We start from the raw sequence: 16470 nt of genomic DNA on the forward strand, positions 1-16470 counted from the left end.
GTAAATGTGTCCCGGATTGCTCATATTATAAACTTTGATGCTACAACTTTCAGATACACTGTTCTTAGATGGAATAATGAAGAGACACCTCTCTTGCAAAACCACAAAAAGACAACTCAGCCCTCCGCTTGGTTATTTAAATTTTATTTTAAAACCAATCTCTTTTGGCTTCTCCGCTGCTCAACTCATCGCACATGTTAATACAGTGAGCGTCATTCTTCATCAAAACCATGCAAAAATGTACATAGAAACCTATGGTGAAAAATACAACTATTTTCCATCTCGAATACCTCAAAAGGAAACATGTTGATGGTGTGTTGACCATTTCATAACTGTACACTTGACTGCTTTCTCTTATTATTTAATCTAACATAAGTAATATAAGTTACAGCAGTGACAACCATCAATGCCCTCTCCCCTCCAAAACAAACAAAACAGAATCCCCAACATACCATTGTCATGTAGAAAGAACTAAAGACTAAAACACATGAATAAATAGCACACTGTTCTCCCGCTGCGGAACATCATATACAGATAAAAATGATTGAATTCCTATTACACCAAGCTTCATTTGTTCTTGAATATGAAAGAGCATTCTCTCATTCTCTTCATATCACACTGACAGACATTGATTCCAGAGCATTCTCAGACTCACCCACAAATACAGTCTTCATTTTCTGTTGAGGAAATCAACGTCAACACTACCAACCCACCCACCCACCTTCCCCAAACATCTAAACTATTGTGGAGTGATTTCTACCACAGAAATGCTAACTAATGCAGTGGTCTACTATGTTGTTCAGTAAAGAACAGTCTCCCTTTGAACATTCGGATATAGGGCATATGAGCACTACACATACCTGTGGCAGCAGTAATGCCATTTGGAACTAACTGGCCATTAACGGAGGACAGAGAAGCCAATCAAAAGTGCAAAGGTCAGCTGAGATGAAGAGACTGAGCTGAAAGTACTGCTAGTAAATATTGCTACCACAGAGTCCTGCGTTACCACACCACCCCCTCCCTCCACACACACACACACACACACACACACACACACACACACACACACACACACACACACACACACACACACACACACACACACACACATGCACACACACACATACACTCACACCCTTGTCAATGCCAGTGCATTATGCTCTCATTCAACAGGTGCTAAATCAGGCATGGAAACAGGTGCACCATGAGTCCCCCCCCCCCGCCCCTATACCCCCTCCTTCACAGCTGGCGACTATACCCACCACTACTGTCCTTAGTGAGGCACGTAGAAGTGCTGAGTCACAGCTACAGGTTAATCAACATACAGTAACTATTTGTGTCGCTGAAGAGCATGGCAGCTAAAAGAGAGGAGACAGCTGACTGGTCAGTCCTACAACAAAGCAGCGGGGTGACAGTAAGGCTCTTACACACACTGGTAAGGCTCGGGCAAGAGCTCTCCAAGATGGCCGCAGCTCCCTCACGGCCCTCCCCCATCCCCCAACCCCCCCCCCCCCCCCCCCCCCCCCTCCCCACTGGCCCTTCAGTCCCAACCCTTATACAACCCTTTTGAATAAAAACAGACCAAAAGGCAAACATCAAACATTCGTAATGAAGAAATGCTTCACTTTTTTTCCTCCTAGTTACCTTTCATAATTATTTGAATTGTATAAATTAAATCCAACAGTGTATCCGTACAGGTTCGAGAAAAGATTCCATCTCTCTCTGTACCTATTTTTTTAAGTGTCCTCCTTTGTTTCAAAAGAAAGAGAGAGATCATTTGATATTTTTCTTATCAAGCTGAAAGAGTTCCAACATGTCACGCATAGCCTGTTTGATTTTAGTTCCAAAGCGATGAGAATCCTGAGAACAGAAAGAGAAAAAAAAGAGGGAGCAGAAAAGAAAAGAAAACAGATATTTTTTAGGACATCTGAAAGAAATTGTAAACTTATTATCAAAGGTTTATTGTTTGTCAATTATTGTGCTGCCTTTAGTGTCCACTGTGATGTTTGTCTGTAAAAGCTTTTGCTTTGCTTTTGAGCTTTTGCTAGTTTTAATGAAACACCATCAGGCAGCACACTTAAATACATGTGCACACTCACGCCAAATGCTGTGTCACTGTATACCAACTTCTGTATATGACTATATAGCTCCCCCTTTTTTTGTGTTATTTAGATCAAATCAGGGAACACTTTAACACAAAATGGCCATTATATCATATATGTCAAATCATGGCACATATCATAAACGAAGATTGACTAGATATGAGACATTTCAACGTATACTGGTCATTTACTTACTCAACCAAGTGACTGTGATATTAGTGTTACAGTTTCTTACACACAAATAAGTGGTCACTTGTCTACGACTTTTACAATTATTACGATAATTTCATTATTTGTAATTATTAAATAGGTTACTTGACGTTATGGTTTGGCCTTTGATGTGCCCTTGTCCCAAAAAGGTTGAAAACTTATTTTTCTTATTCATTTCTATAAAGCACTTCCTAAAACATATTAGATACAACCTGGAGCTTCTTCGTGTCATTACTAGGTCTGTCCTCAAACACAAGTCATGGAACTAATGTAACATGTGTACTCACTGTCTCTGGGCTTGATCTTTTGCTCGATATGTGGAAGTTAATCAAATCTTCCCCAACAATGATATAGGACACTCCATAACCATCATCAGCCACCTACAATGACAAGAGGAGCAGACAGTCATCAGCTGCCTGTCTGAGAGGGGCCCTTAGGCCCAACACCTCTCTATTAAAAAAAAAAAAAAATGTAAACAAGCTGTCAGTAATTAGCAGTAGAGAGAGAGCCTAGGTAATTCAATTCAATCATATTTATATAGTGCTAAATCAATACAATTGTCTCGTGCTGTATTGAGCAAACAAACATGAGGGGCAAATGCAGTAATGTGCAGTTATGTGTTTCTATCATATTCATGCACACATCCTCTCAGTCCTTGTAACATGCCATGAGTGTTGATCACGAGTGGAATCAAAGATATTTAAGCATAGGAGCCCCTCCGATTAAACTTCTTTGGTGGGACTCACCGGGCCAAAGCCTCCTCCGCTGCTCACATACTCAGGGTGGTTCTTCAGGTCAAACAGTGCCACCTGCTGTACGGGAGTCTGACTGGTGGACAGCCGCCAGGGCTGAGACAGTACCTGCACGCACCCACACACACAGAGCGGAGGAGAGGAGTGAGAGACAGAGAGAGACAGAGAGAGAGAGAGAGAGAGAGAGAGAGAGAGACTATCAAAGCCTTGCTTTGAAAACTTTTGGTTTAAGCTAAGTTTTTCAGGAAAGTCAGATCCAGCCACACAAACCTCCTTAAGGAAAGGCGACTCCTCTCCCAGGTACTTGGACACCAGGTAGAGACAGAAGAGGTGGCGGTCAATGCCCTTGCCTGTCATTGCCAGGCGGTACATGCTCTGATGCTTCTCTGCAGCATCCTTCAGCAGCTTCAGCCTCTCTTCTCTCTGGACAGAGGGACACATATAAACAAACAGGGGCGGCAGGAATCAATCTATATAGATGAGGTTTGTGTGTCTGGGTGTGAGGGGGCATTTATACAGTGGGGTGAAACTGAGACAAATGAGGGTGTGTGTGTGTGTGTGTGTGTGTGTGTGTGTGTGTGTGTGTGTGTGTGTGTGTGTGTGTGTGTGTGTGTGTGTGTGTGTGTGTGTGTGTGTGTGTGTGTGTGTGCGTGTGTGCGTGTGGGTGTGTGTGCCTTCTGGGGAAGTATACCGTTTCATCTCTCATCATGGCGCGTACGAAGGCACATGATTCCAGTGTACAGGAGCGCACGGTCTCTGTGCGTCCCTCACGGAACAGGCGAGTCATGGAGGCCTCGTACGTCAGGCAGAACTTCCCCTTGTCCTGAAGAGGCATGTCAGTGATACAACAGCACATTTAAAGACAGATCACCCTCAATGGAACACTTGGACATATGCACTCTTGTGAATTCTGAATTAAATCTGTACGTCGTGTTCCTGTAGGTCAACTGGTAGAGCCTACTAACAACAAGCTTTGATAAAAATGTACACCTGCATTTGTGTGCAAAAAGGAGCTGGACAAGAGAGGGAAAACTAAAAACAAAATGATCTCAACTTGAAAATGGTAAATATAATTTTTTAATATTTATAAAAAAAAAAAAATAAAGATACCGAAACCGTATTATTACCGTGGCCCAAAGAACATGATACATATTGAACCGTGGGCCCACGTTGCATTTCTACTAATAATATCTGGTAGACGAAACAGAACGAGTGAATGGCTCATGTGATAAGATGGACAGCTGGGAATAAGGGGGGGGGGGGGGCAGTCTAGCGCAGTTGTCGTTATCAATATGGCACACATGGCCAGTTGTTTTTTTGCTCTGAGTCTAGAAACGTTTCTGTTTTTCCCTCAGTGAAATGTTCCCATTTACATAAATCTCTTTAACAAAAGCCACCGGATGCTAACTCATGGATGTGGAGAGAGACATGTGCTCCCAGTGCCTGGTGTTGAACTATGGCTGCACCCTTGACACGTCAGAGGACACACCCTACACCCTGAGTTTGCCTCATAGCTGCTTATCTGAGCTGAACATGCAGACAGCTCACAGTGAGAATCCAAGGAAGTTTGTTGAGAGTGGGTTGGTTTGGGTGTGTGTCTTTTTCTCCTTAAATTGTGCAACATGACCAACATTTTAGGTGTGTGAGTGTGAGACAAAGAGCTATTACAAAATGACAAAGTATTGACAAGCTCACAAAGAAATGCTTGTTGCGTAAGGTCTGGTACCAGAAAACAAGTGTACAATGGAAACAAAATCTGCCTTCATTTGTCGTGTTGTGTTATATGAATAAAGATATTTACACTCATTCCTTAGTGACATACATATGTACGTACGTATATACCTTAGCATGTACAGTATGTATGTATGTATGTATGTATATATGTATGTATGTATGTATGTATGTATGTATGTATGTATGTATGTATGTATGTATGTATGTATGTATGTATGTATGTATGTATGTATGTACTTGTGAATGGGTGCATGCCTCTCACCCTGAAGTGTGCGAGCTGAAGGGTGATCTGAATGAAGGCATCGGGGCTGATGCGGCACTTCTTGATGAGGCCCTTGCCAAAGTCACTGAAGGGGATGATGTGGCAGTCCACGTCGTCAGCCAGGGCCGTGGCTACATTCAGAGAGCTGTTGATGACGTTTTGGCACTGTGGGGACGCCAGCGAAGCATGGCATGAGTATAGGGACATCAACTAGCCCAGTGGCAGTGCTCCTGCGGATTAACTGGTAGACCAAAATGCTAACAACTCTCTATCTCCAAAACCAGGGAGCACACGTACGGGTGTAATGTGCATGTGCCCTGTACTCTAACTTGTAGACAATGTACTGACTTAATAAAATGGGTTTAGCAGTTAAATTAATTTTTCTTAATCTGGCTGCGTTAAATGCATAGGTAGCTGTATTATTCAATCATATTGAAATGTGTAGTCTGGAAACATTGACAGATGCTAGCCCACAGTGCCTCACCTCTTCTGGGATGTCCCACTGCAGCCTTTGTGGCCCAGGCAGGTTGGGGTGCATTTTGCCCTTGCAGTGGCCATCTTCTGCGTAGCCCAGATTTACAGGGTCCATGGACAACACATGCTGCAACACAGCAGTTATTTTATCAATATACAACTCTAAGCGCTTAGACAATATTCTTATATAAGTCATATACACAAACTCATATCTAAACTTAAATTAAAAGAAGTATCTATACACGTCACAATACAGTGCAATTCAGTGACTTTTAAATGTGATTTCAGCTTAAAGTGGCACTTTTCACTATTTTGCCTTAGTCACCACAGTAAGCGGGCTGTTTGTCTAACACTATGAAATATCCTTTGTTTTTGTAGAACATCTAAAGCCTCTGTAATTGTTGTATGTGTAACCGAGTGGGGTGAACGTGATTGTGCCCTCCTGTTCCTCTCATACCCTACCTCCCAGAGATGGCCAACGATGGGGGCGTCGGCCCACGCGTGCTCCGCATTCAGACCCATGGTTCCATTTTTGAACACGATGAGGTTGAAGGACTTATCAAACCACCTGGATGGAGAAACACAACAAAGTAAATCCTCTAGACTTATCTGACCATCCTTTTATTGTGGCACAGAATGAAGTTAAGGACAGACTGGCTTTTACAGATACTTCAGATATAGATGTTTATATTGGCTACTGTCCAGCTACTTTAGCAGAAAACTAAACAAAAAACACAGTTGATTATTTACCAATGAAATAAGAATTTGACAGTCACATACACTTTTTAATATATGCAACAGCCTACTATAGATCCATATGGACTCACCTGTCGTAGCACTTTCCGTGAAGCAGGGACTTGGCATAGCTGTCCAGGGACTCTACAGGGTTTTCGGTGTCGTAGCGCTGCTCTGTGTCATCCAGAGTCACAACGAAAGCAGCCTTCTCTATGGCATCCAGCGACTGCTTGTTCTTCCCACGGCTGAAGTATTCTGTGCGTGCGTTTGCCCAGGGCACTCTGGGGACATGCGTGGGGGGGGGGGGGGGGTCGGGGGGGGGCAGGAGGGAGAGGGAGCACATGAGACGCCACATCACATGGATAAATAATGAACTTCTAAGAAATAACAATTTGTTTTCATTAAATATATTTCTCAAAATAGCTGTCTTAAGGAAGGATTATGACTATTATGTGTAACACCAACATATTCAGCCCTTGTGTAAGAGAAGGTGACTTCAAATGAAGAGGCAGTATAAAATAAAGTTTCTCTCTCAGTAATTGATCATTAAAATGAGGCAGAATTGCTGTTGATGTTTCCTGGCTCAGTGTCTGTGTCTGAGGCGTCCCTACCTCTCTCCGGCGGTAAGCGCGGCCAGTGTATGCTCGCCGGGATGGGGATCAGACTTGTCGGCAAGGATGCGCTCCATCTGCTGCTCGATCTCCCTGGGCAGGAGCAGGCGGCCGTCGTAGAAGACGTACACCTTGAAGTAACGACCCCTGTGGAAGACGGTGATGTGCTTGCTCTCCGCCTCGTGCTGGATGGTGTCTGATCACACAGTGGTCAGGAGGGCAGAGTGGGAGGGAGAGGAATAGGGATGAGTGGAAAGCATTTATATTTCTCATGTACAGTATGAAAAAGACTAACTGGAACGTTTGCAACAGGCACAACACATATCTACTGAGTCTTAAAGAGCAGAAGGCAGAACATAATTTAGCTCAGTCTCATCCACAAACGGCCCAGTGAAAAATTCAGCTTCAAGTCTGAACCTGAAGCCGAACTACTAAACAGCTGGATTGGGTTAGGCGTTACACAACTGCTGAGGTCACTGTAGGAGACTAAGTTCAGTCTTGCTGAGACACCACAGAGGCCATTTTTGGATGAGGCTGATAAACTACTTGTTAAGCTAATTAATTCTAACTGACTGATGCAGATAATGAAGCAGGGATGGAAGGGGGAGAATAAGGAAATGGAAGAAGAGAGATGAGTGGATGACTCCATGAAGGAAGCTCTGATGGTTGTTCATTCAGATCCACACCAAAACAGGGAAAGATTCCTCAGTGGTTCCCAAAAATCGTTAGTTAGATACTGAGAGATCACATGCATCAAACTGGCACACTTTGCCCTCAGAGCCGGCCCTGATACGTCTATTTCACACCTGGGATACCTTGGAGACTTGCATATGTGTTGTGGTGTCCACAATCTCAATTGTTGACTGATTTTGGACACAGGACCAGGATGAGCTACAAAATATGTCCAGATCCTCCCCTTGCCACATACACCATGCTTACCATTTACACTGACATCTGGGCCCGTATGCACAAAGCATTTGATCTTATCGCTAAGATTACTTGTAAGTCGCACTAAAAGTTTGTAACTAAAAGGTTTCTCCTATTTATATAAGTAGGCATGCGTTTAATAGCTGATAAATAAATAAATAGGTAACAGGCTACACAAATAATAATAATAATGGAATTTGCTACCTACAAAATGAGTTTCTTTGAACTGTTTTAAAAATACATCTTTATGATGACGTGTTTGTGTAAACAGGAGCTAGTTTGAATGTACAATCAAACATAACATTGAATTCAATTTCAGAACTGACTGGGTTGTTTTGGTTGGTTGATGTTATTACCTTCCTTACAAGCAATTATTCCATCGTGATTGATATGGTATCTTTTACAGTAATTATGACCGCCACTGCAGCGCAGTGGAATAGCATTTTTACATATAAAAGTGTGGATAATAAACGTTGTATAGCCCACTGTAGCACAGCTTGTACTGTGGTTATCTGAATATTCATCTGTGGAAATTATTAAATAGAGGCACGTACAAACAGTACTGCTATGAGACTAGACATGGTGTTGCATTCTGAATGTGAGCACATTGTTTACTTTAGTGAGTTAATGAGTCCAATTGATTGAGCATGTCTTTGAAAGGAAGAAGCCAAAGTATGTGGAACAGGTAGCGGAAGCGAGGGAGCAAGGTTGGCAAGCACACACAAGATCAGAAAAGCTAGGGTTTAGAGGCTTTATAGCTAAAACAACCACAACTCTTCTGTTGGATTTTGGTTTTCGAGGCTGTCTGAGGCTGCTGAAAAACCATGCCAGTGGTTGTGGCTGAGGCAGTTACAGACTAGTTGGGGACATGGATTAACCTCAACATATGTGAAATCTTGTTGAGGGGAGTTCTGACCTAATTCAATGAAACACTGATAAAGGAAGGTGCCTGCTTGAAAACCCCAGTGAAACGCTCACAAACGCAGCTCTGTGGTTCACAGGGTGATTGGACAGTGAGTTGCTTCTTGTTGTGCATGCTGTGCACACAGAAGGCATTCGTGCCCAGGGGCTCTTGATGGTCATAAACCATAATCTATGCTCTTTCTATCACTCACGGAGGTCATCTGACTTACACAGTGCTATGCGGCATGTCTGGTTCTGCTTCTGAATTCCAAAACATTGTAACATGGAATGATAGAAACTGACATTTTCTGTTTGTGTGGGAGTTGGCCTTAGTGAGTTAGCAGTCCTCTACATTACTTCTTAGTTCTCCCAGACTTAGGTGCAACTTTTTGCGGTAAGGGGCTTTGTGAATTACTCTTAGTCAAGAGGACTGACACATCCATTATGTTAAGGAGTTTCTCCTAAATTGGCAATTTTAGCCTTACAATGCTTTGTGAATACAGGTCCTGACTTCCAAACCACATCCAATTAATCAGTCCAATTCAATCAGTGCGACAAAAATCAGCTGCAAACGCAGGCTCCATTGCGGTGAGGTGTATGTTGTGCATGCAGTGGCTTGTTGTTTCAGGGCCAGGCGATCAGTCTGAATTAGGGTTTGTGGAAGATGCGGGGCAGGGGGGAGGTGGCTCTGGAGACTCTACCTGTGTCGACCCCCGGGGTGCGACTGGTGTTGAACATTCGCTCGTACTGGGACGAGCACATGGGGATAGTGTTTAGAAGCATAAGCTGGAAAAAGCAAGAACGACGGGGTAAGAACATGAGCAGGAAACAAACAGGGAGTGGAGAGAGCTGAGGCTGGGCCTGCTGAGGCAGGGACGACCTGCTGAGACACCAGAGGAGAGAAGGAGGAGGGAGGAAGGGGGACTTTCTGCTGCAAATGAGAAAAATGGGCAGTGAATGGACAAAAACACAGAAGGACGGGAAAAGAAGAACAGGGAGTGATTTGGCGGATCTTCAGAGTGAAGGAGCATGTTGGGATTCGAGCATGGACAAACATCCACCCTGTCCATTCATACCACCAGCACAACTCCACCAATGGGAAAGCATCAGCACAAGGCTGGTATCTAAACATGGACTCCCCTACAAATATGCCCTTACCTACAGATCAAATCTTAAACCACTAACTACAAAAACAGAATTCAAAGACTTTTCTTTGCTTTTGTTGTGCTAGTGGCCTGGACTGGGGTCAGAGTGGAGTTTGATGAACGGTGGTGGGGTGGGGTTGGTTTGAGGATGGTGGATCCGGGGGATGGATCCGCTGCTGACTGGCTTGCTTGATCCTTCTCTTACCTGACTCCTGGCCGGGGACGCGAGACGTGTTAAACATCCGCTCCCACTGGGCCGAGCAAAGCGGCACTCGGTTCTCCAGCAAGTATATCTGCAGGGCAGCCCAGCGAGCCACAGAGCAGCATCCGAGAGACGGGGGGGGAGGGAACAAACAAACAAACATTTATATGCCACTGGTCACATCAGCATCAAGCAGAGAGAGACATGTGTGAAAGACAGACAGAGATTAAAACAGTAAAAAGGAAGAGGCAGAAAATTAAAATAGAAAGAGAACAAACAGAGGGTGGGGGGGATATACTGTATGTGCTTTTTATAGGAGGGTTTCAGTTCCTCAAGTACTGTGGAGGGAACACTCTCAGTTTCTCACAGCAGTGCGTCTTAAAGAAAGGTACAGAAAGTAAAAAGATATAGCCGAAATTAGTAAATTATAACATTCTCACGAGTGACATCTGTCTTTCTTGAAGCAATGTTACAACCATGGCAACGTTGTTTGCTTCGAGTCCATTCAAATGACTTGGATTAGTCATCAGCATCTTACTTCCTCTAAAGATCTTGCACCTGATCTTGTACTGATTAGGAGTGGTGAAAGGAGGACCTACCGGTTTAATTTGGGCCCGGTCCAGTTTCCTCCTGTACAGCATGATGGCGTGGATGGCGTTACCTGCGCGGGCAGCCTGAAGGTGGGTGGGGAAGACGTACAGGAAGTCCTGGGTGCAGAGAGGGATGGGGGAGAGATAAGATGTGAGATGAAAAGGGCCTGGAATGTGCAGATGTCAAAGTACAATAACAGTGCTAATTGGAAAGGGAACGCAAAAGAGAAACTGATTTTGCTGAGCCACATCTATGGTTCTTGAGTGTTTTGCACAGTTCTGGAAAAACTATGAGACAGATGGGGGAAGTGTTGCTTCAAGGAATCCAGGGTAACATACTATAACACAAACACACACACACACACACACACACACACACACACACACACACACACACACACACACACACACACACACACACACACACACACACAAACACACACAGGGTAACCATGGTCCCAAAACAACACATCTCAAGGCTCAGGGCCCGTATTCACAAAGCATTTTATTTTAGCACTAAAAGTTTTTAACAAGAAGTTTTCTCCTAAATCCTATTCACCAAGCTGCTGACACCAACTTTAACAAAGGAAAATTGAGAATTCATAAGCTAATAGAAACTCCACTGCTATGACTGAGGCCAAGTCTCATGCACTAGCTTGCTGCAATGACCTCCATGATTGGTTGATGATTGACAAGTACAGTATGTGTGGGTAAGTAGGCATGCACTTAATAGCCTATTGCAAAAGTATCTAAGCACAGTTTTTTAAATGCATCTGTATGACGATGAGTTTGTGTTAACAGGAGCTAGCGATTTGTACAAAGACGTTCCATTCAATTCCGTTTCAGCATTGAGTGGGTTGTTTTAGTTGGTTTGTAACATATTGCATCCCTTACCAGCTCTATTATTATTCCTTGTGTTTGAGACAGTATCTTTTCGGTAATTCTGCAGCTGCATTCAAATACATTGTAACGTGGACTGATAGAAACTGCCACTTTCCATAGGAGGGTTTCTACCCTGGGGCACTTGATGTCATGAACTGTCAAAGCTCTTTCTCACACTTTGGGCTGTGGTCACCTGGCTTACACACTGCTATGCAGCATTTCTAGTTCTGCTTCTGAACTCCAAAACATTGTAACATGGAATGAAGCCAACTGAAGCTTTTATTGTTCGTGTGGGAGTTGGCCTTAGTGAGTTAGGAGTCCTCTCGTCTGCTTCTTAGTTCCTGCCGACTTAGGTCCTACTTTAAGCACTAAGGGACTTTGTGAATTACTCTTAGTCAAAATCAACAAGTTTGGAGTAACATTTAGTCTTAAGATGCTTTTTGAATACGGTCCCAGATCTTTAATACCAGTTGAACAAACGGCTCCTGTATTTTACACTCTAACCACCAAAATACGACAGCCAATAATGAGTCCAATAACTTAACTGTAGCTGACCAACCAACCAACATCAGCAAATAGGGTTGTGTAGTGCAAACTGCTAAGACTGTCTTAATGCGATTCAAACTGATTTGGGAATTGACACTTAGGTCATAGCAGCAAAGTAGTTAATCCCATTTTGCATTAGACTCAATTAGACAAATATCATCCAAGCTACAGGATTACACCAGAGAGTCATCAGTGCACCACAGACATCTAATTCTGGTTCAGCTGACATGTTTTTGCTTTAACTTGTTGTCTCTCTTTATTCTCTCAGTCATGTTATCATTCTTTAGAGGAACTTTATCATGACTGTGTTCATCAGAAGCCACAAATAAACCGAGCAACTAACTAGTTTCACTTAAGGCTGAAGGGTAAATGTGAATAGCATGGTATAGTAGAGACTCATATGTATGACAGTATGGCATAGTAGAGACTCATATGTATGACAGTATGGGCACTTACCATGGCATAGTAGAGACTCATATGTATGACAGTATGGCGTAGTAGAGACTCATATGTATGACAGTATGGCATAGTAAAGACTCATATGTATGACAGTATGGCATAGTAGAGACTCATACTATGAGAGTATTGGCACTTACCATGGCGTAGTAGTTGCTGTTGACCATTATGGGTCCTCTGCCTCTGAGATAAATGTACTCCTCCCACCAGTCACTCACCTACAATATAACAGCAAGTGAAATAAACTAAATAAATAATCAAAAAATCTTATTCAAATCAAAAGTTTCAACCTTGAAATAAAACAAAAGCTAAGTGACGTACGTAATTTGAGGCCCACCAGGACTTAAGTTTGAGGTACCACTGAAGCCTGGGGCCGAGGTTCTTCTCAAATTCCTTGGCCAGACCTTCCATCCTTTCGTACTTCTCGTCGTCCATGAGCGGCCGCACTGACTCGAGGTACTGTGGAGGACACACAAAGGGGGTTGTCTAAATACTCAGCACAGTTCAGGGGCATGGCAGGTGGTGTTTCTTACTTTTCTTCATCCCACTGCTTTAAAATTCCTCTTTGTCACCCAACATCAAGAGGCCTTATTCATTCACACTGGCCCTCTGTCTGTATCATGTCACTCTCCATGCTCAAAAACAAAAAAGGTGCTTGTCTGTGGCCATCAGCTTCTCCTTCTCAACCACCTACAGAGTGTTTATTATAAGCACCATGGCTTCCTGAGCACGGTTTGAAGAATTGTGGAGAAAGAGAGAGAGAGAGAGAAAGAGAGGGAGAGAGAGCGAGATGAGTCCCTCTTACCCGTGACATTGTGTCTTCCACGGCGGGGACGGGCAGCCGGGGCAGTGCACTCTGGAAACTGTACAGCATGGGCTTTCTCCCAGAGAACAGCCTGACCAGGACCTGCAGATGATGACAGATCAAACGGACTGCGTGAGCACAGAGAGCCCAAAAAAAGCTGTTGTGTACCCATGTGCGCTGTGCTTGCTGTGCTGAGTTTGGACATCAGCACTTTAAACAGCAGTGGTGTTGTGCTAAGCACTCGGTTTTAGTTATCAACCATACGTATGTGTCCTATCTATAGCCGCCAAAAGCAAAAAGAAAGATATATTGCCTGACTGTCAGGCAGGGACACATGTCAATCACAATGATATGTAAGTGTCGTCAACCAAGACATTGTCTGAGAACTGAGACTGGCCCTCAGTGGTCTTGTACTGACCATCCAGATGCTGGATTTTATGGACATACGGCCGTGGGGGTTGTACATCCAGCCATGCCAGGAGAGAAGGCTCTTCAGCACGTTCCTCATGACGAAGATGACGGACACCCACAGACCCGTGCCAACCAGTACGCCCCCGACCACATACTGGCTGTCGTCTGACATGTACTTACTGCAGAAAGGGAGAAAACACTCAGCAATACTGACAATAAACAAACTGCTAAAAACAATATTGGTTTATATTCAAATATATGATAATTGTGTATTCATATAAAAATATATATTAATAATGACAATGACCAAATAGAGTGGGAAAAAAGAGACTCCTTTGGGTTTCATTATCTTGCACAGTGACATTATCATGGCATGCCACATCATAGCAAACAGAAAAATTGTCAAAAGCTAATCGTGTCAGGTAGCATTGCATAATTTCTGGTTGAAAGAGAGTTCATGTACAGCCCTCTCACTCATATGCCTAACACAAACACACACACACACACACACACACACACACACACACACACACACACACACACACACACACACACACACACACACACACACACACACACACACACACACACACACACACACACAGCACACAAATGTGACATTGCTCTTTTTGCTTCAGCTGCACACGTGTCTCTAGAGAGCAAACTACTTTCATTCTTATGTACTAGATGTTGTAATTCTGAGAACTGTACCCTTACCCACCAGAACCCACTACCCCATAGTGATGTGATTAAGAAATAGTGGAAAGAAATCTGTGAGGAACACTTCCGCCAGATGTTAATATGTGATCAAAGTGAAGCACTTCCAGTAAGTGATCTCGTGCCAGGACCTGTTTGTACTTTGACTCATCATTTCAATACAGCTTCACCAGGAAGTTACAGAAAATGTAGTCCCTAGATATATTGATTCCTTTGAACACTACACCTTTGTCCCATCCCATAAAACAATAAGGACATCAAAATATTATTTGTAGACAATCATGAACTAAAAACTGTACATTCATAGGTTAAAAGAATAACCATAGACTTTCAAATCTGCATATTATAATGCTTCTTGTCAACAGAGAGCTATCAATCTCACTATCCCTCACTGCAACCAAGTAACACAGAAGCATTACACATCAGCACCTCTTTCTGGGTAACCGCATGGTAACCTTTCACCTAGTTCTAAAAATAAAACCAAATCAGAGTTAGAAACATGCTTTGTACACAGCAAAGGCCATTTCAAACACTAAGCAAACCAAATACCATTTCAAACACTAAGCAAACCAAATTATCTCACCATGAATAATACTGTGTACCTTCAGAAACAGCGGCTTATTGATACCAGACTACTAAACTTGATATGGCACCAGATAACAGTGCTTGCAGGGAACATCAGGTGCAAATAAAGGCAAACATTAGTCTTTTGCCTGCAATCACTGATATGAAACGTATGGAACATACACTGTAAGGTCAGATGGCAAAACAGCTTACGGTGTAGGGCAAACAAACGCATTATTGACTGAGTAATATTTTCTTTGTTGAACTTTGAACATTAGCACTGCACACAATTTTTTGGTTGTGTTAGCAGAAGAACATCAGAGGAAAGTGTAACATATAGATCTCTTGCTATTCGACGCTATTCAAACAACTTCAAAAAGTTGACCTACTGCCATCAGTATCACATCCGAATGACTTGGCCCTGTCCTCTCCATTTCAATGTGATTAATTGGCATTACTCATCACAAGGTTGGCAAAGACAGTCTCTTCACGTGGTTTATTCACACAGACCCCTCTACATCAACACAGAGGATCACAATGGTTTTACCTGACGGGCAAGTGAGCCCCCAGCTTGGTGAAGAGGCCCAGCGTTGGATCCAGCTGAGCGTATTTGGTGGAGGACATGTACCCCACCAACACCACCATCAGCCCAGGCGGGCTCCCGGGGTACACTCCAGTCATGATCCCATTCTGGGTTGGAGGCGAAACAGACATGCCACAGGTGATATTGAATAGCTCGGAGGGTTGACATAAATTCAGAGCGGCTCTTTAGAAAATTGTTAAAAAAACAACAACAACAATAAATTAATTGGAGGTTCGTAATATGTGCAGTTGTAGAGCACCTCACCTTGAACCTGATGAACCTCTTCTTCCACGAGTGCAGGCCGGAGAGGTAGATCTGTCGCAGGGCCTCATGGCACAGCTGTAGGTCAATGCCATCAGGGGTCACAGTAAACTGGAAGGCCACTGCCTGGTGTGCTTCTGCCATGGTGGCTGCTGGTGCTCACTGTCTGGGGCACAAAAACAAGAGCAGCACCATTCAGCTCTAATCTGCTCCATCAGTTCATGTCATATAAATACAAAAGCACTGTATTTAGTTCTGTGAACTGGAACATAAATTCACCTGTGACTCTATGCACACTGTGCACAGACTTACTACTTGCTTTGAAGAAGAACTTTATGGATTGAATTATGCATAGAATTGTGATTGTTAGGTTGTACAACAAGTCTGAGCATACCCAGAATGCATAATGAACTTTCAATGGTCAACTTTAAACTTTGACACACAGTCCCCTTTGGATTGTCGCCACATCTACTGCTCTTCGTGTGAACAAAATGGAAGCTTTCGTTATCTCTTTGATAAGATTATTTTTTTCAAGGACTGTGAAGAAGAGTGTGAAAGCTACTACTACTGCCATTTCTTTGTTGTCACCGTAATAGGT

The 16470-nt window shown here is 43.3% G+C and overlaps 1 protein-coding gene across 2 annotated transcripts; it reads right to left on the reverse strand.

Moving 5' to 3' along the window:
- Positions 1 to 1553: 1553 nt before the first annotated feature.
- cpt1ab (carnitine palmitoyltransferase 1Ab (liver)) lies at positions 1554 to 16016 on the reverse strand (the record flags this gene model as incomplete). 2 transcript variants are annotated; one of them, XM_080841474.1, is made up of 18 exons in its annotated part: positions 1554 to 1860; positions 2600 to 2692; positions 3059 to 3172; positions 3335 to 3487; positions 3756 to 3887; positions 5061 to 5225; positions 5545 to 5661; positions 5997 to 6102; positions 6362 to 6550; positions 6881 to 7076; positions 9412 to 9496; positions 10657 to 10764; positions 12672 to 12749; positions 12853 to 12990; positions 13337 to 13438; positions 13755 to 13926; positions 15576 to 15718; positions 15876 to 16016. In XM_080841474.1, the coding sequence occupies 18 exons, from the start codon at positions 16014 to 16016 to the stop codon at positions 1774 to 1776; spliced, it is 2319 nt and encodes a 772-aa protein (XP_080697600.1). In that variant the 3' UTR covers positions 1554 to 1773. The 2 variants fall into 2 exon arrangements, with proteins under 2 accessions (XP_080697600.1, XP_080697601.1); XM_080841475.1 differs by lacking the exon at positions 9412 to 9496 and adding an exon at positions 10061 to 10148.
- Positions 16017 to 16470: the final 454 nt, after the last annotated feature.

The sequence above is a fragment of the Sprattus sprattus genome (assembly GCF_963457725.1).
Source record: "Sprattus sprattus genome assembly, chromosome: 7".
Lineage (NCBI taxonomy): Eukaryota > Metazoa > Chordata > Actinopteri > Clupeiformes > Clupeidae > Sprattus > Sprattus sprattus.